The sequence below is a fragment of the Chaetura pelagica genome, unplaced genomic scaffold, assembly GCF_000747805.2.
Source record: "Chaetura pelagica isolate M959 unplaced genomic scaffold, ChaPel_1.0 scaffold67, whole genome shotgun sequence".
In the NCBI taxonomy this organism is placed as follows: domain Eukaryota; kingdom Metazoa; phylum Chordata; class Aves; order Apodiformes; family Apodidae; genus Chaetura; species Chaetura pelagica.
Window position 1 is genome coordinate 4428486 of NW_009954107.1, and position 21653 is coordinate 4450138.

At 41.3% G+C, this 21653-nt stretch overlaps 1 protein-coding gene across 1 annotated transcript in view; it reads left to right on the forward strand.

The window, feature by feature from the left end:
- DLC1 (DLC1 Rho GTPase activating protein) overlaps nucleotides 1-21247 on the forward strand; it is a 215476-nt gene extending 194229 nt beyond the window's left edge. Inside the window, exons 7-17 of the mRNA XM_010002489.1 lie at nucleotides 6166-6229; nucleotides 9076-10502; nucleotides 11643-11819; nucleotides 13754-13913; nucleotides 14144-14342; nucleotides 16623-16836; nucleotides 17214-17328; nucleotides 18231-18452; nucleotides 18931-19148; nucleotides 20177-20350; nucleotides 20878-21247. Coding sequence (XP_010000791.1) covers nucleotides 6166-6229; nucleotides 9076-10502; nucleotides 11643-11819; nucleotides 13754-13913; nucleotides 14144-14342; nucleotides 16623-16836; nucleotides 17214-17328; nucleotides 18231-18452; nucleotides 18931-19148; nucleotides 20177-20350; nucleotides 20878-20998 — 3091 coding nt within the window. The 3' untranslated portion in view covers nucleotides 20999-21247. The remainder of the gene's footprint in view (nucleotides 1-6165; nucleotides 6230-9075; nucleotides 10503-11642; nucleotides 11820-13753; nucleotides 13914-14143; nucleotides 14343-16622; nucleotides 16837-17213; nucleotides 17329-18230; nucleotides 18453-18930; nucleotides 19149-20176; nucleotides 20351-20877) is intronic.
- The last annotated feature ends 406 nt before the right edge of the window (nucleotides 21248-21653 follow it).

Consider the following 21653-nt stretch of genomic DNA (forward strand, 5'->3'; position numbering starts at 1 on the left):
GAAAGAGACGGACTAGAATTTAAAGTTCTTCAGAAATATTTACAAGATTTTCAAACTAAGAAAACAGATTGGTTGTCCAGGGAGGGGAAAAATCTCATTAATGTTAAAATCACATTCAAGATGTGCCCTACTGAAATGTAGGCCACCTACTCCATTGATACTAGCACACAATGCATTGGTGTGCTTGTCTGTGTGCTCTGGAACTTGACATCAAATAGAAGGTGCAGCAATGTGAATAAATGCTGCTTCCCAGAAGCCTGGTCTTCCCTTGTCAGGAAGACAAGATACAGTCAAGTCAACATATTTTGAACCTAGTGCTTGCCTGCAAAAATACTTTTTAAGCTGGCATTATTTATTTATATGGGGAAAAAAGGTAGCAGATTGTTTCTCACTGGTGCAAAATGAATATGCCCTCTGTATATCTTTTAGATTTGCTGCTAGTGTGCTCAATAAAAGCAGCTAGCACTTTATCTTTTGGAAAATAACTTTAAAAGTGAAGCTAATATTTCTCCAGCAGTGTTCAGATCCCTCCCTCAGAGTAGAACTGAAGTAATCCAGTTAAATCACCTTGGATGTCTGAATTTGGTCCTTTACCATTTGTGTTAGCAAATGCAGTACATCTCCTGGTTTTATTTTTTTAAAGCTTATTAAAAAATATGGAGAAGGCACGTGGTTTGGAATGCTGCATTTTTGCTTGAAGCCTGGGTTTATTTTGACCATGCCATGGTCAGTGTGTAAACAGTGAAGAGTTTTGCTCATTAAAAGGCTTAGAGCTGCTTTACAGCCTTAAGTCTGTCATTGTTTCTTGACTGTAAAACAGAATACTATTGGAATTATTTGCATTTTCAGCACGAAGCCCTATGACTACTGTTTGCAGTGGATGGTAATCACAGAATTACAGAATTTTTTTAGTTGGAAAGGACCTTAAAGGTCATTGAGTTCCAACTCCCCTGCATGGGTAGGGATACCTTCCACTAGAACAGGCTGCTCAGAGCCCCATCCAACCGGCCCTTGAACACCTCCAGGGATGGAGCCCCCACAACATCTCTAGGCAGCCTGTTCCAGTGTTTTACCACCCTTACACTGAAGAATTTACGTCTGATCTCTAACTTGAATCTCTCTTCTTTCAGCTTAAAACCGTTACCCCTTTTCCTCTCACTGCAAGCCCCTATAAAAAGATCCTCCCCAGCTTTCCTGTAGGTCCCCTTCAGGCACTGGAAGGTCACTATAAAGTCCCCCCATAGCCTTCTCTTTTTCAGACTAAACAAACCCATCTCCCTCAGCCTGTCCTCATAACAGAGGTGCTCCAGCCCTCGGATCATTTTTGTGGCCCTTCTCTGGGCATGTTCCAACAGGTGCTGGGGGCACAAGATACTGAGATTCTGCTTCTGTGTATAACAACCAGCATTCTGCCAGCAGTTTTATTTACCTTGTTCTAATTACTGCATGTGAGGAAATATGTTTTAAAAGACTGTAGAATCACAGTGGGATTTTTTTAAGTTTGAAGCATTTTAAATGATAGTTTTCATCTGAATAGTAATGTGATTATTGTTTAATAATCTAATAAGTGGAAGCAGGAAAACTAATGTAAGTTTAAGGCCAGCTTATTAGTAAGTGTTTTGCTAAATTCCTTTTTAAATGGAAAAGATATCGATAGCTACCCCATTAAGGATCTTAAGGATTTTCTTGAAAAATTTTAAGTGAAAAGTGGGTTGAGACTTGAATTACAGAGATAGCATATTGCACTTGGTAACAGTAGAACACAGATGGTTGAGTGTCATTTACTGATCTTATCATGAAATGCAGGGTTAAAAATGTAAGAATGACGACTCATTTGCAAGGATACTTCATGTAGTGACTGCACAAAGTACTGCTGGTCTTCGTTTAGTAAGACTTTATGTAGATTAATGACTGCAAATTTCTCTCCAGATGATAAGTTGTTGCATAATGCACTCATTAAACTAAGTACTGAAACATGCTTCTCCCATAAAGGTTGTTGCTAAGTACAAAATACATAGCAAACCACAATGGAAATCCTATTTAATCTCCTTACGCATAGCTAGAAAACTGCCACACTGTCTACACAGGAGGTTTCTTAAATCTTTTACCATTAGGACTTCTCATCCAAGAAATCAATTGTAATGGGTTGGCATGAGCAGCATTCACTACTAGTATCATTTGGTTTGTAGGGATCTGGCCTCCTTTGCAGGTTAGAACATGCAGATGAACCACAGAAGCCAACATAGGGGCTGTCCACTCCTGTGAGACATGAAAGTACTTGTATCATCAATAAGATACAGGTATAGTGGAGCTGGAATATGCCCTGTAAGGAAGAAGTAAGTATTTAAATCTGTTAGGAAAATATTTTGAAGTTTGAAGCTAGATCACACAGTTGATTGAAAATTGTAGTTTAAAATGTACAAGTCTAATATTCTGCACTGCTATCACTTTTCTTGGATGCATGGAGTAAGAGTTTTCTCCTGTTAATGATGGCAGAATGAATTACCTGAGGTTATAGCCAATGTGGAACTCACTGGTATCTCAGTTAACAAAGACTTCATGTTACTAGCCCATATTTTAATTTATAAATTAGCTCAAATTAGGTGTTCACACTGCAGTTTTTGACAGTGAATGTCTTGTTCAGGCTCTTTCTTAAAAGAAATTCAGGCTAAACTAGTTTTGTCTGTTTCTGAGAAGAAGACGAGGGAAAATGCATCGTTCACTCATTTCTGAGTGAAGCTCCAGTGCTCATGTTTTGGGTGTGGCAGGTTCAGGCTTCCAGTGTAATTGCTGCTCAGGGCTGATATGGACCAGTCCTGACAGGGACTGGGACTGAGAAGCAGGTCCTCTTGCACTCTTCACCCTCAGGAAGAAGAGATTTGCAGAGCCAGGATGAAGGAGGTTGAGAACCTGGGTAGGAATACATGGAAGGCGAGGAAAAGTGAAGTCTTGGAGATAAAATGCTCCACAGGAGTAAGATGCCATCTGGATGGTAAGATGTATATAGACAGGGCTGACTCAAAGGCATTTATCTAAATGATGGGAAAGAATATTAACTTGTCGTCCAGGCAGTGATCCAGAAAGTGGCCAGGGTAGGAGACATTGTAGAAATTGAGACTGAGATAGCCAGTGAAAGCAGCTGAAACTGCTTTATGCAGCAGTCCTGCCCCATCCCTCTGTCTCCCATCTTTCCTCACAAAAGTGTCTCTGAGACAGTTTTTGGCAGAATAAGACAGAGCTAAAGAATAAGGCAGACCTGCTGACTTGTCAGTAGGGAAATTGTAAGTTGAGAAGAAGGTCCAGTCCCAGAAGAGAAAGTTGCGCTTCTTTAACAAGCATGGATTTGGTGAGAAAATCTGTTGAAAACAAACACATTTTTATGTGCATAAAAAAGTAGTGCAAAGCATGCATGAAGGTTTATGAAATTTGTATAGGTAACTCTTATTCTGGCAAAGCCTGAACTTTGTAAGCTTAGCTTGCAGACTTAGTAATGTGTTTGGAAGGCATTTTTGCATATTGTCCTGTGTTGTCAGCATCCTGTAGCTCAAGGGACTAGACACTACTGAACTCCAGCAGAAGTTAAAGCAGGATGTGTGATGTATATAATGAAAGTTGCAGATCTGCGGCAATTGCTGCAGAGCGTTTAGGCTTTAAAAGGGAAACTGGTTGTGTGATGAAATCATGTAAGATGTGTAACAGAGGCTCTGTTTGCCTCCCTGCTATTGTATTTGACCTTGCTCATTGGGGGCTACCTTATCTTGCCTTCATACTCATTTTTGTGAGGTGTGTGCCAGGGGATTTTTTTTCTTAAACAACCTGTGTGGAAGCATAGGTCTTTGCTCTACCCTTTTCCACCTATTTCAAGCTTTTAATTTGAGTAGGAGAAAAGTCTGGGGATGTAATCTTTGTGAAATCAGAGATCATCTTTATTAGCAGTCAGACAGACTGGAGCTAGATAAAGCCTGATACAGGGATTTGGTGATAATTTCTCTCTGCCTAAGTCAAAGGTTACAGCACTGTGACATTTGTAAATTATTACACAACATAGAACTGAAACCAGTTTAATACCCCCTGGTCTTGAGGTCCAGGAGTTTGAGAGGAGAATGTTTTTATAGTGCAGAGGGGCATATGACTTTCTGCTGCTGTGTGGCCTCTTAAAAACTGAAATACCAGTTATGTTGTTTAGGGTGTGGATGGGACATTCACCCTTTGTCCATACCATAAATACAATTCCTCTGAAATTCACTGTACTGGTGTGTGTACCCACCAGCTGCACCCAGCAGGACTGAGCCTTCAGCCTTTTAAAGTCAGAGCAAAGATGAAAATAGAGAGATCTGGATAATTCTCCTAAACTGCCACTGCCCTACTATTTGACCCATGGCAATTCTTCCTGTTTCTCTTCTCTTCTGCTGTGTTGTGGCTGGGTCTAATTATAGATCAAAATGCCTCTTTTTTTTTTTTCTTTTTTTTTTTTTCTTTTTTTTTTTACTTCACAACTGCAGCAAAAGCATCAGTAGGAGCTTTTGCATTTTCTTTGATGGTCTCAGGATCAAGCTCTGTGTAAATACCATCTGCAACCAATCCTGTGCATAAAAGAACAGAGGAAAGAGAGGAAACTAGTAATTCTTCCTGTGCACACATTTTATAGATTCAAGTTACAAGTTTCATGAATCTGAAAAGACTCATCTGAAGCAACAAGACAAGTCAGCATTTCTTTTTTTTTTTTTTTGTTAGTTTTTCAAAGCTTCTGATAGAGGCTCTCCTTTGCACTTTGCTCAGACAAATTATGTGAAAACTATACAGCTTCCTTCAGAATGATTAGGCTTTTAAAAGCTGTTTTGCTTCTGTTGAATTTCATCTGCAGTCCAGCTGAAGGAAGGGGGTAGCTCTTCATTTCTGCCTCCCCTGCACACATGACCCTTCACACAGCTCAGGGAACTGCCCTGGGAGAAATTCAAGCCATCAAAGTATTGAAAGATTATTTTTCTGCTGGTGGTACAGCCTCACAAGGGGCCATAACATCCCTTCCATGGAGCTGCTGCTTCAGAGTTTCAGTCTTTTGCATCACACCTAGCCTGTACCTGCCCCTGCCTAGCCAGAGCACTAGCATTGTTTTAACCACATTTTGCCAGTGCAGGTTGAAGCAGAGCCATGTCCCTGGAACAGTTTCTGGGGAAGCAAGGGTTGCAAGAAGGGCAGGAGGAGACCACAGCAGCCCACACTTACCTGTGCATAAACTCCCATGGACCTGCATGTTCAATAATGTAGTTTTGCTCCGCTTTAAGCTCTTTGCACTCAGGATTGCACACTGAGCCTTTGGGGAGAGGGAGAAAAAAGAGATTATTTTTTTGTTTTGTTTTAGTGATACCTGACACATTAAGTAGCTCATCAGGGAACGAAGAGATGCTTCTATACATTCATACTGTACTTCAAGAAACGTATCCAGGCTGCTGTCACATTTCACAAGGAGGCTGGTTAACTATTGCTAAAGCAATTTATTTTTTGTTTAAATTTTAGTCTTTCAGAACCAATGTTCTTATGTCTAACAGAAACTTTCAGTTTGGGAAGGAAAAATCGAGTTGTGTTTCCTTGTTTTTTTTAACTGGTGCGTTGCCTTGTCCCAGTAAAAATTGAAAATTGTACTGAAAATAATCATTGCTCACAAACAAAACAGACCCCTAATAGTAAGTGGAAAATAAGTTTTCCTGTGAGACATTTTAGCTTATAAAGTACTATTTTAAAGCAGCATGTGGTTTCTCATGTGCACGTGTATGCAGCATCAAATAATAAACTTTTTCCCTTATTTTCAGTTTTTTGAGATTACTCATTTCAAGGTTTGGATGTCTGCTATTTAAACAAATTTAATTATCACAGTTCTTTGGATGTAACTCACTTCTCAACTTGGTCTAAGTTTCCGTTCACTTCTCTTTACTTTGATTCAGGTAATTGCAACAAATAGTCATCTATCCCTCCCACTGAGGTTAGAATACAGCCAAATGTAATGGGTTAATGGTTAAATATAATTAGGGCTTTAATTGAAACTCTTCTTGTGGCCATTTGTATGCAAAGCAGTCTGGGGACAGCCTTTGCAAAAGCTTTTGAACTGGAGTAGCCTGTGTCAAAACACTGGAGTGTTTTCTTAATATGGTTTCCTTTGCTTTGCAGGCGCTTAAATACTTTAAACAAATGTGCAGTGATGAAGCTAGAAATTAGTCCCCACAGGAAAAGGGTAAGTTACTTTAACATCTTCTGTTACAACATTGTCAATAATAAAACTGAGGGGGAAAAATAAAGGCATCTAGGAGATTGCTTAGCTGTAGTCTAGGATAACACAAGAGTAGAACCTGGCAAGGATACACAGTCAAAACTCTGTATGTTTCATTTTGTGTTCTCACTGAGTGAAAACTGCAGGGCTTGGCCACAAGTACAGGTTACTGTTCTAGCAGTCTCTTCCCCACTATGCTGCTCCCAGTCTGAAAGGCACTGGGCTTCTCTGCCTGCCAGTGAGGTTGTCCCTGTTGGAGCATATTACCCACGCTCAGGCAGGGTTGTAAAGAGTAGGCTTGATGAAGAGGATCCTGACCAACCATGATGAGCTGCCCTGAATGTTACATCATCTTTGGCATCATCTTCACAGTTTTGATTCTTTGCCATCACATTAGAATTGTATTATTTTATTGTGATGTAGACAGGACCAGTTAGATTATGCTTGGCCTGCAGAGGGAAGAGCAAATCCTTTGTAGGATTAGTCACATTGTTTCCTTGTTTTTTAATTACATAGCTTAAAATTAAAGCAATATATTTACAAAATACTCCAGCTACCTTTTTAGAAAGTCTGAACATTTCCAGGGAGCTCAGCAGGAATTAAAAGCGTTTCCTGAATCTTCAGTATCCCTATGGAGCGTGGTGAGAAAAAAAGAGCACCTACTGTAATTTCAGTAAGGTATTACTGACAGAAAGCTGAGTTGCTGGGGTTTGCCAGTAAGGTACCACTCAATAGCTGCCTTAAAACTATGTGTGTGTCCTAGGAGGGATCAGGAGCTGATACCATCCCCTGGGATATGACAACTGCAGATAAAGATGACTGAGCTAAGGCAATACAATGCTGCCCTACCCTTAGCAAGAATGCATACAAATGCTCTGAGGTTGTTTACCAGGAATTAATCCCCTCTTTTCCTATCTGTTTGTGGTATGCTGGAAACAGCATGCAAGCTGCAGAAGATAACACTGAGGCAGCATCTATAGGAACTATTTAAAAGCAGGAATAGACAGCTGGATTGCTGTTTATGACCACCAGAAGATTTCTTGTCCTTGTTACTGAACCTTGTTAAGACTGGAATGATCAGTATAGCTAGCAGAGGTCAGACCAGACCTGACTTGAGGTCCAAACCCCGGATCATCCAGAGTCTGGACATTACCTTTTGTTTCAGTCCTTCCTGATTTTCTTTCACCACCCATGTTCTGGCAGATAGACTTGGATCCTATTCCCCTAGCCTTTAAATCTTTTTAACACTAGGAGAACATAGTGCTGACAGAAACATATGCTTCTTAGTGTTTTTTCTTTGATGTCTTTGCAAATTAAGATCACTTTTTTTCCAGTCAAACCACATCCACCACCAAACCATCATTATTATCCATTGGCAGTTTCAGGTACTTTTCCTCCTGAAAACTTTAAATAAACAAGCCAGTCCTCTTAGGTTTTCATCTGAGTCCTGGTCAGAAGTATTTTGCAGTAGTTGGGAAACAAAGAAAATTATGCTTGTTCTGTGTCCCATGTGTATTTTTTTATGAAGAATAAATACAGGGTTTCGCTTATTTTGCTGAACTGATGAAATGTGCCATAAAAAATAAATTTTAAAAAAACCAAAAACAACTAGGAGAGGAGCAGTAAATAAAGTATGCATAAATAAAATTCTTGAAATATAATATACTTGTTTTTCAGAGTATAAATGTTTGCAATCCTGGCACACAAATAGTTACAGTTTGGGACATGCATGTGTGTTTGTTTTCAAATTAAAGGAATCTAAACAAATGAAGTGAAGCTCCTGGAGCTGGATGGCAATTAGTGTTTCCTGCTCTGAACACTAAAGGTTATTTTGTGGTTTCATGGTGTCTTGTTAAAATATCCTCGTTGTTTTTATTCTTCCAACATGAAATTTTCCAGATATTTGGAAGACCAAATATATCAGTCCCAGGATCATTCCCTTTCAGTATTTAGATGAAAAGATTGTAGGCATAAGTGATGTACAGTAATTGTGCCCTTAGGCATTACTCATACATCAAACAGCATCAGTGGAGATGTTATTTACAATTTACTTACGTGCTGTCCTGTCAGTCAGCTCTTGCTGCGATATCTATGAGTGCTAAAGTTTGCCTGGAGCAACACTGAAGTAGAAACTTCACAGAACATTCTTAAAATGTTAGCTGCTAGCCTGTGGGAGGAAGAGTGGACCAGGTAAGAGCCTGGAGGCAGCACACTCTTGCAGTGCAAGAGTTTCTTTTGCTGTCTCATTAGTCACAGTCAGAAGACCATTCAGACTTCCCAAATGGGTAAGGAATTAAGCCGCTACAGTTCAGAATGTATGAGAAACATCTTGTAATTGCAAAGAGGAGTATAAACACACAGCCACTATCAACAGAGTGTAACTTTGGAGAGAGTCCAGAGGGACCCCAGCCCCCAACTGACTCCACTTCAAAATTTTATGCATGCCAGGAATTTCCATTGATCTGAGGACTGTCCACTGTGACCAATTAATTAAAAGTCTATGGATACTAGTTTTTTTAGAAAAGAGCAATTTAAAGAAGATTGTATTGTTTGTTTCTTTTTACATAGCTTAAATCTTTTGTATTTAAAAACTGTTAAAATATATGGCCTATGGTCTGGGTTATCTTTTCCTGTGATGTGCTTTATGGCCTAATCTTCCTTTTCCTGAAGTAAAAGACTGTTTTCACTTTAAATTCAGTGTGAACAAGGTCATGCTTAAAGAAGTTTAGTGGGTATTGTATTTAAATGCAACTGCCTTTGCTGTTCGGGCAGTTTGCAAGCAGTACTTTCAGGTTTCTTCTTCCCTGCAGAGTGAAGATTCGGATGAAGATGAACCATGTGCAATAAGTGGCAAATGGACTTTTCAGAGGGACAGCAAGAGATGGTCAAGACTTGAAGAGTTTGATGTGTTCCCTCCAAAGCCGGACTTGAATACCCCCTCCCCAGAAGCTCCTCACCTTACTAATGCAGCAAGCCATGAGAGTGTACTAACAGACCTCAGCGAGCGCCAGGAGGTGGCTTCCATTCTGAGCATCAGCAGCACCAGCAGCCATCAACCAACCCTGCAGAGTGAGGCATCTACCACCAGGACAAACTCGGTTGTGAGCGTTTGTTCATCCAGCAATTTTGCAGCAAATGATGACTCATTCAGCAGCCTGCCCTCTCCCAGGGAGCTGAATAGTTTCAGCTTCAACACGAAAGCCAATGAGAAAAACGCCAAGTCCAAAACAAAGAGCCTGCTCAAGAGAATGGAGAGCCTGAAAATCAAGACCTCTCACCATAGCAAGAACAAAGCTCCTTCAAAGCTTGGCCTTATTATTAGTGGGCCCATTCTGCAGGAGGGCATGGATGAAGATAAACTGAAGCAACTTAACTGCGTGGAGATTTCTGCCCTCAATGGCAATCACATAAGCCTCCCCATGGTACGAAAGAGGAGCGTCTCCAATTCCACCCAGACCAGCAGCAGCAGTAGTCAGTCTGAGACAAGCAGTGCTGTCAGCACACCCAGTCCTGTCACACGAACACGCAGCCTCAGTGCATACAATAAAAGGGTGGGCATGTACCTGGAAGGCTTTGACCCCTTTAACCAGTCAACATTCAGCGATGTGATGGAGCAGAACTTCAAGAACCGGGGAAGTTTTGCAGAAGACACAGTGTTTTTTATCCCTGAAGATCATAAGCCTGGCACTTTTCCCAAAGCACTCTCCAATGGCAACTTCTCCCCAACAGAAAGCAATTCCTCTGTGAACTGGAGGACAGGGAGTTTCCATGGACATGGACATCTCACCCTCCAGAGGGAAAACAGTGGCGACAGCACCAAAGAGCTGGGCATGGGGAAAAGGCGCAACTCCTCCAGCTCGGTGAGCAGCCGCCTGAGTATTTACGACAATGTGCCAGGCTCAATCTTGTATTCCAGTACAAGCGACCTGGCTGACCTTGAAAATGAAGACATATTCCCAGAACTAGACGACATCCTCTACCATGTCAAAGGGATGCAGAGAATAGTAAACCAGTGGTCAGAGAAGTTCTCAGATGAAGGGGACTCTGACTCGGCGCTCGACTCCATCTCCCCATGTCCTTCCTCTCCAAAGCAGATCCACCTTGATGTAGATAACGATCGAACAACACCCAGTGACCTTGACAGTACAGGGAATTCACTGAATGAAACAGAAGAGCCCTCAGGGATGCAAGACAGGAGGGACTCTGGGGTGGGCGCATCACTCACGCGGTCCAGCAGGTAAGATCATGAGCGCCAGAACTTGGGGTGGCCCCAGTAAGGTCCCCTCTGGTGTGAGTGGCTCCATAGTAGCTGCACCACACTCACGATGCAGTAGAAGTTGTAACCTTTCAAGCACATATGTGCTGTTCCCATCACCTCTTAAAGCAATTACAGACAAGGGAAGTATGTGTGCAAGACTTCTAGACAAGTGATTCCCACCCTTCATAGCTGTATGTTTGAATGTTGAGCCTAAGTTGTCATTGAAAAACAGCCCTCTCAGCAACTCAGCATTACGAGCAATGTTAAGGCAGTTTTTAGGAACGGTGATTCTTCAAACTGAAATGGTGTGTGGGAGGGAGAGGGACCTGAAGTAGGATTATTCACTTTTTAAGTTGGCTAGGAGAACCAGAGTAAGTATGGTCTGGTTTTTGTCAGTATGTAGTAAAAGCCTTGACTTTTAGACCATTTTTAAAAAATTGCACTTTTCAGTTGCAGGCTGTTTCTTCATAGTGTGCTAGGGCATTACATCTGAGGGGAAAATTAGGTTTGTTGACTTTCCTTTGATCGCTGTAGCACAGTGGGAGACTGGGGGATCTCCAGTGGTTTCCCAGTTTCTGTTGGGATTTTTACCATGGAATGGATGACTGTATTTTGTATTGTGAACAGAGCAAGGAGTTGAATTCCATCTGGCTTTGTTTCCAGTTTTTCTTTAAAACTGGTGCAAATCATTTAAGGCCGGTTTCTGCTGTTATTTAGTTGCCTACAGCTGCTCATATAAACTTAATGGGACTTTTAGAACTGCTTAGTTCCCATTTGATGTGTCTTAATAATTTGGGCCCTTTCTTCTTAATGGAGTTTTTTGATTCCTGCTGCCTTCATACTGAAAGAGCTCTGAAAAAAATGGTGGTGGAGGCCTTGGAAAATGTCTGATAGTGCAAGATGGTGTAGTTAACACTGAGCTGTGGGTCAGCTCCCATCTGAAGCACCTGCATGTGCTGCATCACGCTGGGTGAGGCAGAGACACTGCTGGCTGATACTGGTGGAATCCTAAAAGACTGCAGCTGCCAAGGGCAGAGAGCTCAGCAGTTCGTTCCTGCCTGCATGCTACAGAGGCATTTTGGTGACCAGTTCTTGCTCTTTCTCCCATATTCTCCGCAGGCACAAGCTGAGGTGGCACAGCTTCCAGAGCTCCCACCGGCCCAGCCTCAGCTCAGCCTCACTGCAGATCAACTGCCAGTCTGTGGCGCAGATGAACCTGCTGCAGAAGTACTCTCTCCTGAAGCTGACTGCGCTCCTGGAGAAGTACACGCCTTCCAACAAGCACGGTTTCAGCTGGTAAGGGCATAGTGCCACATGTAGACAGGCCAGCTATAGAAACACGACAGTTGCGCTCATCCTAAGCAACATTTGGAAAGATGCGATGACTCCCTCCATCCCTCTTTTTCCATATTTGCACTTCTTCCTCCAGCCTGTGCTGACGGTGATTTGTGGTTTCCTAAGACAGGGCTAAAATCACTAACCCTTTACGTAAGTGTAATCTTCTTAGGCTTGAGAAGTATGTTTACGGGGGGCATATAAGGATAAAAAAAGCAGTGAAGTACAGGCCAGTTTCTGCACAGGAAGGTGTCCAATATCCATAGAAAAAGAAGGGCTAATTGTTGAGACAGTTAACAAGCAGTGGCACAAACCTCTGTGTATCATAAGAGGCTTGCTCTTCTTCAGTTATTCTTAAATAATTGCATTAGTTTATCTATATAATTATGTCATTAAATAATGTAGATTTCCTTCTAGTGTCTCATTAACCAAAAGAATGACCTCCCCTCTTTACAGCACATTAAATGCACCACTGTAAATCCAGTTAACTTGCAAGAACAATGAGGAGGAGGGGAAGGAAAGGCTGGGAGAGGCATGGAGTATTTTTGTAGGCAGCAATTTCTGCTGTGGTGAGGTGTTTGTAACCCATTTGAATTTATCTTTTTTGTCTGAAGAATGAAATAGAAAGTTCTTTTATTATTGTATCTGCAGTAGAGCCTGTGTAACCTTCAGGATGCAAAAGATGCAATAAAATTTTTCTTCTCCTACCACAGGCCAGCCTCCTCCCTTCCCCAGGAGTCATAGAGAGTATTTAGCTTCAGCATCAAAGTACCTCCTGTTCAAAGGCTGTTATTATGTCAGCCTTTCTAAATACAGAAGTTGTTTGTTCTGAAAGACAGAAATAAGTATTGACCAGTTATCCCTGCATGCTTCAGATTCTCAGTGGAGATCGCAATGTTTTTTCACATTCCATTGGCATGTTTTTTGACAAAGCAAGTATTATTCATGCATGTATCAATAATGCCCTAAACTTAACTATACAGCAATACAAATTGGTTCTGTTTTACTATGTAACAGATTAGTCAACTGTAAATCTAATGCACTGTTTGTATAGCTGCATTGTATATTGAAATGTTAAATAGGTCTCCCTGTTTTCCAGTGTTTCTGTGTCCTATTAGTTGTTGCACTGGACATTAGCTTTCTCCTTGTTTAGGAAAATGATCTCAATATTTTCACACTTTAATGGCTTTTTTTTCCCCTCTATGAAACCAATACTCTTGGGGACCTGGGGATAAATAATTCCTTAGTATTTAGTAACTTTTTCCTCGGAGTCATGAGCAGATGGAAAAGCCTTGTTGAAACTGGAGTGGGAGGCGGTGGCAACAACAGTCACTGGCTGACAAGGAGGGGGGTCCCTCAAAGGGGTTGTTTATGGAGCTGAAGTTTTTAGCTGACAAACTCAAATGTATTACATCAGTTTCCTGCTGTTATGCACACTGGTGGGTGGTGGACACAGTTTGAGGACTTTGCAGAACAAGTAGTTGATATACAAAAGCTCATTGTTCAAGTGCCCATCTTTTCCAAAACCTAAAGAAGCAGTGTTATAAGGGGTCACTGACCGCAGGATTTATTTTGACTCTTTTGCAATTCAATCTGGCCCCTGCAGTTTTACCCTGCAGCTTTTGTCCTACTAATATTGATGGAGTAGCACCATATTAATACTTACAGGCAACATATGGCCCCAAATGTCAAGCCTGTCTTTTACAGAAACTCCGTTTTCTGTTCTCTCCCCTTTCCCAGCCCCTGAATGCATTAACTAATTTATATTGTCACTACTTTTCATGTTACTAAAATGTGTCACTTATTTTCACTAACTTTCTCAATTACTGCAAATATGTAAGAAAAATGGTCATCAGAGGTTTAGTTTAATTTTGTCATTCCTTTTGCTTAAATAGGGCAGTACCAAAATTTATGAAGAGGATAAAGGTGCCAGACTATAAAGACCGCAACGTGTTTGGAGTACCACTGCAAGTCAACGTCCAGCGCACGGGGCAGCCTCTTCCACAGAGCATTCAGCAAGCCATGCGGTACCTCCGCAACCACTGCCTGGATCAGGTGGGTTTGGGTGTGTTCTCATCCCATGCAGCACCCAACTTTCCATGAACTTCTATTGTTCCCGAGTCAAGGGAAAATTAGACTAAAACCAGGTCAAAGCAGATAATTAATGTAAGGAAAGCTTGTTTTCCATGAAATTAGAACCCAGACATGAGAAGCTAAAGAGCATACGTAGATTTCAGATCTGCTGGAGTCATCGTAAATGTGTTTACCTTTCCATATATGTTTAGGTTGGACTGTTCAGGAAGTCTGGAGTCAAATCAAGAATTCAGGCTTTGCGTCAAATGAATGAGAATTCAATAGACAGTGTCAACTATGAAGGCCAGTCTGCTTACGATGTAGCAGACATGTTAAAGCAATTCTTCCGTGACCTTCCTGAGCCTCTCATGACTAACAAACTCTCCGAGACCTTCTTACAGATATACCAATGTAAGTACTCAGATTTCTATGGCTAGATGGCAAATGGTCATTTATGTAGCAAATGTGGAACTTTCTACTACTGCTTCTCTGGGCACTACACTGTATAATGATTCATAGTATAAGTTCTTTTCATTTCATCTTTATCTATAGTTTGGGAATAAACATAAATCCTCCATCACTTGCTAGGAATTTTCCTCTTCTATGACCATACTAGATATTATGATTTGAAAATAAACCACATCTGATGTGGGTAGGTAAAGGAGCTGTGCAAAGACTACACAAACAGAGTTGGGGGCTTTTGAGGGGACTGATAGCCACTAAATTACTGACAATTTTTGGTAAGAGAAAGGCTGCCAAAAATTTCCATTTTTGTATAATTCACATTCTTTTAACCTGCACCACTTTTGAAAACAACCTTTAAGTTGAAAGCTTTTCTGTTACTGCCTTGGTAGCTACTTTACCAATAGATAACATAAAGTTCTTAGAATAAATCTCATAAAAAATGGAGTTTTATCAATGCATGTGGAAAGAAAGAATTAATCTTATAGAGAATTAAGTTCAAGTCCAGCATGGGAGACATTCCCTTTTGTGAGCTAGATAAATGGAATTCTGTATAGATGGTAATTTTGTGGTGGATCTTTCCAAACAATACAGTCTTTCAAAAGCTGTCTTCACCATTGATTCATTGGGAATACTCTCACTTGATAAAATGGCCAACTAATGTTTGGTGACCAGAACTCCAAAGCATTTTGAAATATTTGTGGCATCCAAACAGATTGTTATACTATGGGCACCTTGCTGGTCCTGTTGTTTGGCTCCCTTACACCACCCCAGCACTCTCCCCCCTGTGTTTTTCCCATGGTAGCACAGCTACAACAGAGCTTCTTGCAAAAACACCTTGTTTGGCCATTGTTTTATTTTGTGCCTTCCTTAAGATGATGGTTAAAAAAGGGTTATGGGAACTTCCTTCAGAGCTCTGTAGGTGGAGGTGACTGTTTAAAATAAAATACTCACTTACCATTACTTTAGTGCGTAGATTTTTTGTGTGTTTGGATTCCCAAGAAAGTTTATGGAGAAAATTAATCAGACTCTCCACTTATGTGCAAATTAACAACTCATTGTGGGTGTAGAGCCAGAAGTCTGATTGAGCATTGCAGAAGTATTTGCTCTCTCCCTTTGCAGGCGGTAGGTCTGAGGAATCCCCCAGAGGTGGTCGGGAAGTATCTCTGTGTAGAGCAAAGAGCTTAAAAGCAGCTGTAAATTTTGCTTCCTTGCAGAGGACAAAATTTCCCTTTCCTTTGGGGCTATGCACCAGACTGCACTCTAGAATTGACCACACGTGGCTTAAATGTGCTTTGAACTGATGAGGGAAGAGTTTAAAAAACAGTGGATTTTTGCTTAAAATTGCCTTTCCAGCTCACCTGCTAGCCTTACAAAGTTGCTGAAGCCCAAAGCAAATACCATTGAAATATCTGGTTAGCACCAAGTGCATTATGAGACATGCAGAGAGGGTGGTGTGGTGCTAATGATGATATAAACACTCCAGGACTCAGACTCTGATGTTGTCTTCAGAAATGGCTTGTTGGAAATCCCTTTATAAGAAGCAGATCTGGTCTGGGTTATTTCAGGTTTTGTTCCCTTCAAGTTTAGAGGAGAAGGCCTTATATAAAGACAAATAAAGTCAAATTTTTCCAATGGCTGTTTGTTGTTAGTAACCAAGGAGCTGTTAAATGGTATGGGGCTTCACAGCGTTGACTTTCTTTTTCCACCACATGACTTTGAATGATCTGCTCAATAAAGCAACCCTCTGTGTTTGTTAAAGCACTTTCTGGATATTTTATGACATCATTGTTGAAAAGGTTTGCTAGCCAGTTTATTTAATTAATTCACTTATTTGAAAATGCATTTGAGTTTTGAATTTCTTTGAAAGCCAAAGAATTTCTGAATTGGCTGGACTGTTCGCTTGTTCACTGCCTGACTCCAGGCTTCTGTCATTTTAGTGCATCTGTGGGAGCATGTAGCTGTTGAAATTAAATCTAAAATTAACTCTGGCCTAGGAACAACTTCTTCTTGCTTGCATTTCTTGTGAAGCAGGAAATAGCTGAGGGCAGTTAAACTAGTGGGTTAAAAAAAAGATTCCTTCATGTTTCCTACGAATGGTATGCATCCTGAAGGAAATAACTTCAAACTTGAGTCAAGTATTTGAAGCTAGAGTTTGCTTTGGGATGTATTCATGCTGTGTGTGTGGAAAATCAATGGGCTGATGAGAGAATTACTAATATTATGCAGATGTGCCAAAGGACCAGCGTCTCCAGGCTATCAAGGCTGCAATTATGCTTTTACCCGATGAGAACAGGGAGGTCCTCCAGATTCTTCTCTATTTTCTGAGTGATGTCACAGCTGCAGTGAAGGAAAACCAGATGACACCAACAAACCTGGCCGTCTGCTTAGCACCTTCACTCTTCCACTTAAACACTCTCAAAAGAGAGAATTCTTCCCCAAGGTATGTCTCTGGGGAGCAGGGCTCATTGCTGCTGGTGCCACACAACAGATAGTGTAGCATTGACCCTACCAGTTGTGATCATATCAGACACCTCAGAGGGCACCAAGTGTAGAAGGGTTATGGGATCCTGCCTTTTGTTAGAGATTTGTTAAAATATAAGCAAGTTCATAAGAACAAAGAAATGGGAGGGATTCCAAACAAAAAGTTTAGAGTGTAGCAAGAGAAGTCAGTAACACCATGCTGAGATTTGTTCCCAGGCAACACTGGTCTAGATCACCAGCAGGTTTGGGAATCCTACTGTTCTCTTACCAAGCATCTCTCTTAACTCTGCATTAAATAACTTGATTTGTGTATGTGTGCTTTTTATCCCTGTAAAGGGTGATGCAAAGAAAACCAAGCCTGGGCAAACCTGATCAGAAAGACCTAAATGAAAATCTGGCTGCAACCCAAGGGCTAGCTCATATGATCGCTGAATGCAAGAAACTCTTTCAGGTAAAACACCTATTTGCAAAACTGATGGGTGGAATATTGGCCACCGTGGCCTTACTGTACTCTGTAATGGAAAGGTAGGAATGTCTCTGTATTTTAGAGAAGTTTAATATATGATAAAGAGCTTTTTTAAAAACTCTGCATCCTGATCTGGGTACATACATGAATTAGAAGTGGTGTTGGAAGAAAAGAGAGTTGCTTTATTGGCATTGGCACTTAAAAGTCATGAGTCAGTTGTGGTATTTGGGACATTTCTGTTACATCTAAGCTGCATTTGAAGTATGTTTTCAAGCTTTTATTGTGCAGCCATGAGGATCCATGAACTTCAGCTCTAATTACAAAGCAAGAAGCTATTTCCAGGAATTTCAGTGCTTGTTTTATCCTTAAATTTCCCGGTTAGCAAGACTAGGCCATAAAAGCATCCTGAAACATGACACTGTCAGACCATAGGTTGAAGGGTCTGTAGGAACTAAAGCATGCTCCCTCTAGGGCCTAGGATGGAGAACTAGACAAGTCTTGAGTTCTGGTTTTCCTCGCTGTCATCAAATCTTTTCAGAACCCGCAACTGGAGACATGCCTGTCTCTTTTCTAGTGGCTGACAACTGGCTCCTCCTTTGTTCGGTCTGCAGGATAAACTGTGCTGTGGGATTGGATCTGGGTTGTGTAGCAAATAGGGACACTCCACAGAAAAAAAAAAATTATGCCCCATAAATGAGATACTAATTTGAGTTAAATCAAAATCACAAATTTTGTCTTTTTTTCACATTGAGTGTTTGACCTGACATATACACATCTCACCACTTACAAAATTAGTGTTCCTGTATTTCTGTGGCTATCAAGTTGCTAGACTAACTGTGATTTGAAGAGAGCTGCAAGAGTATGATTTCACTCTTGTTACCCCACAGATACCTGAAGAAATGAGCAGGGGCCGGAACTCGTACACAGAGCAGGACCTACGTCCCCTCAGCCTGGAGGAGCTCCGGGGTAGCACTAGCACTGCTGAGCCCTCTGACTACCACTGCTACCTTCAGGACTGCGTGGATGACTTGCTCAAAGAGATGAAGGAGAAATTTAAAGGCTGGGTCAGCTGCTCCACTTTAGAGCAAGCAGACCTGGCCTACAAGAAGGTACATAGCATGTCACTCATGCCGCAGCTCTAGTTTTTAACTCATCTTCTCTAATATAAGCAGGCTTTTCACATACAATATTTCAGAAGGTTCAGTCACTGTGCAGGCAGTAGGAAATAAGTTTCTGGGCTCTAATCTTGCACAGCGCAGAGCCAGCACAGGGAGAAGTGTTTCAATGAGACTTAAGATACTTAAAAAAATAAAGCTGGAAAATTAGGATAGTTTTCTGTAGCCTCACTATTTAATAGTATCCCATAGTGGAGAAGAAAACTGTAACTTAAAAATTATTGGAAGTCAGCATGCAGATGCCTTTGGCTACTAGGAAAGCAACCTTAGTCTGAGATTACAACAAGCTTAGTACAATATATACATACATGTGTATGTATTTAATTGCCTGTATTTAGGAAACATTAAAATATAAAGGAAAATAAAGTGTAAGGAAGAGTAAAACTGAGGTCCCTGTGCTGATTTTCCCCAGGTATCTGAAGGTCCCCCACTCCGGTTATGGAAAACCACCATTGAAATCCCAGCTACTCCAGAGGATGTTTTAAATCGTTTACTTAAAGAGCAGCATCTTTGGGATGAAGATCTTATAGATTCGAAAGTAATTGAACCTTTGGATAGCCAGACAGATATATACCAGTATGTCCAGAACAGCATGGCACCTCACCCAGCCAGGGATTTTGTAATCTTAAGGTAAGACTTCTGTGCATTTATAGTGTTTATATCGTACATGTATAGCAATTTCTGTAGAATTGAAGTTAATATAGGTAGAGGTTGTGGAGTCTCCTTCGCTGGAGACATTCAAAACTCGCCTGGACACGTTCCTGTGTGATGTGCTCTAGGTGACTCTGCTCTGGCAGGGGGGGTTGGACTGGATGATCTGTTGAGGTCCCTTCCAACCCCTAGGATCCTGTGATTCAGTGCAATATCTACTTGTCACAGTTTGACTCAGGTCTGACAACAATGCTCTCGATCCCCTCCCCCTCCCACCCAGGTAGGGAAGGAGAGAGAGAAAAAGAGAGAGACTTGGCTGGATTGAAAACTAAACTACACAGCTTTAATTAAAACACTAATGAATGATACAAGAAAATATATACAATTATATACAAATATGTTTAGATACGGGCAAAAGCCTCTCGCCTCCCCCCACCCCAGCAACTCCCACAGCACTTCCCTGAACTGGGAAGAGTCCCGAGGAATCCCGGAGCTGCTGCTGGAACAGAGCAGAGAGTTATGGGGGTCACGAGAGATCAAGCCTGAGGATCGACGGTGATGGATGAACAGAGTCCTCCCCGGACGCTGGCCATGGACGGAAGAGAAGGGAGAAGAAGAAGGAAGGAAGTTGTCTTCTGTGATCTCTGACCTTCCTCTGAGCTTACGTAGATATATGGAATGGAATATCTTTGGCCAATTTTGCTGTCTGTCTAACTCAGCCTCCTACGGGGGGGTCACAGATCTCCCCATAGTGTCTGAGCTGGCAGAGTGCAGGTGCAGCCTTGAAGCCTCAGTAGTTAGAAAAACATTCCACTGTCTTATCAGCCTAGCAGAACACACTGTTGCTAGTTACAAGAAAGCCTACTGAAGGAAAAAAAATCAGTAAAAAGAAAAACTGGCTTCATCCTGGCTCAAACCAGGACACTACTTATGTATTATTTGAAGTCTATTAGATGTTTTAATTGCTTTCTGTCAAAGATAAGGCTTTTTTTCTCCTTTTTTCTTAGAACATGGAGGACAAACTTCCCCAAAGGAGCTTGTGTGCTTTTAGCAACCTCAGTGGACCATGACCGTGCTCCAGTGGCAGGCATTAGAGTCAACGTGCTCCTGTCTAGGTATCTGATTGAGCCCTGCGGGTCAGGAAAATCTAAGCTTACCTACATGTGCAGAATTGATTTAAGGTATGAATTTCCACTTTGTCCCTTTGTGGTGGTAACTTTTATTGTATAGTTTCCATGTAGTCAGCACAAAATTTAGACAGTTCAACAGGCTTTAGCTGGACCGGTAGTACATACTACTCATAGGCATGCATGCAGGTCTCTGGCATGACACAGAAAATTGGCCTCAGTGCACATCTAACAGCAGGTGTGGTTTGTTGCATTAGAAGCCACCAGTATGTGCTCCACCATAGCTATTAGTATGCAATCCCACCCCTTCCTCTGACAGATAGATTTGAATGCAAGTTCATGTTAATATTAAGTTATTAAAGAGGACCAGGTTCTCACAAAACTTCTGCTAACTTTTCCTCACTGCGGCAAACTTGTTTTTGAGCAAGTCTAAATATTAATAATGCCGAGTTGAGCGATAAGCAATAATAAGGAGATTTCCTAGCCAAGCATTCAGCCAGCTAGATACCTGATTCTGACTAAGAAAATGCATGCAAAGTGACCGGTTCCAACTTCATAATTATTTTTTCTCCATGCATAAGGGGCCACATGCCAGACTGGTACACCAAGTCTTTTGGACACTTGTGTGCATTGGAAGTCGTTAAAATACGAGACTCCTTCAGTCATCAGGGTCTTGAGAACAAGGAACTAAAATCCAGGTGACTACTGAAGAAGAACAGCCATGTGCTCCACACCTCAGCAATGTAGGCATTACCCAAAACTGAGGCTCGTCTGCTGCAGACAGGACTAGTGTACCATCTGCAAGTCCTGTCATGAAGGGCAACAGCATAAGAACTTGACTGTGAGCATTACTACAGGACTGTGGCCATACCATAAATTTTAAAGCTGCTTCCTGTCTGTGTAAGGTCTATGGTGTAGACCTCGACTGGAATACATAGGAGGACTCTGCAAAGAAAAACAAAACAAGAAGTATTCTACTATTAGGTGGTTTGAATTGCTTCTGAGAAGCAAAATTCTTTAAATGCAAATTATAGTATGAAATATGGTGAAGGCTCATCATTCCCATGTGAAGTACTTAGCTTTTTGTACATACCCATGTCATTTTATTTGTAGTGTGTTGAGGGACTGGTGTATCCACTGGAATAGTTGGTACTCTTCAATGTGTTCTCACTGAGATAAGCAGAGAAAGGTTTGCACAGAGATTAAAGTGTGAATGAGTGTGTTAATGGTTGAAAGGATAGCAGAAGTTGAGTTTGAAATGTGTCTGGTACACTGAAAGGCAACTAGAATGGATTTTAGTATGCTGGGTACAGTTCAACCTAGAATGGGACTCCCCTGTGGATCAGGAATAGCCATC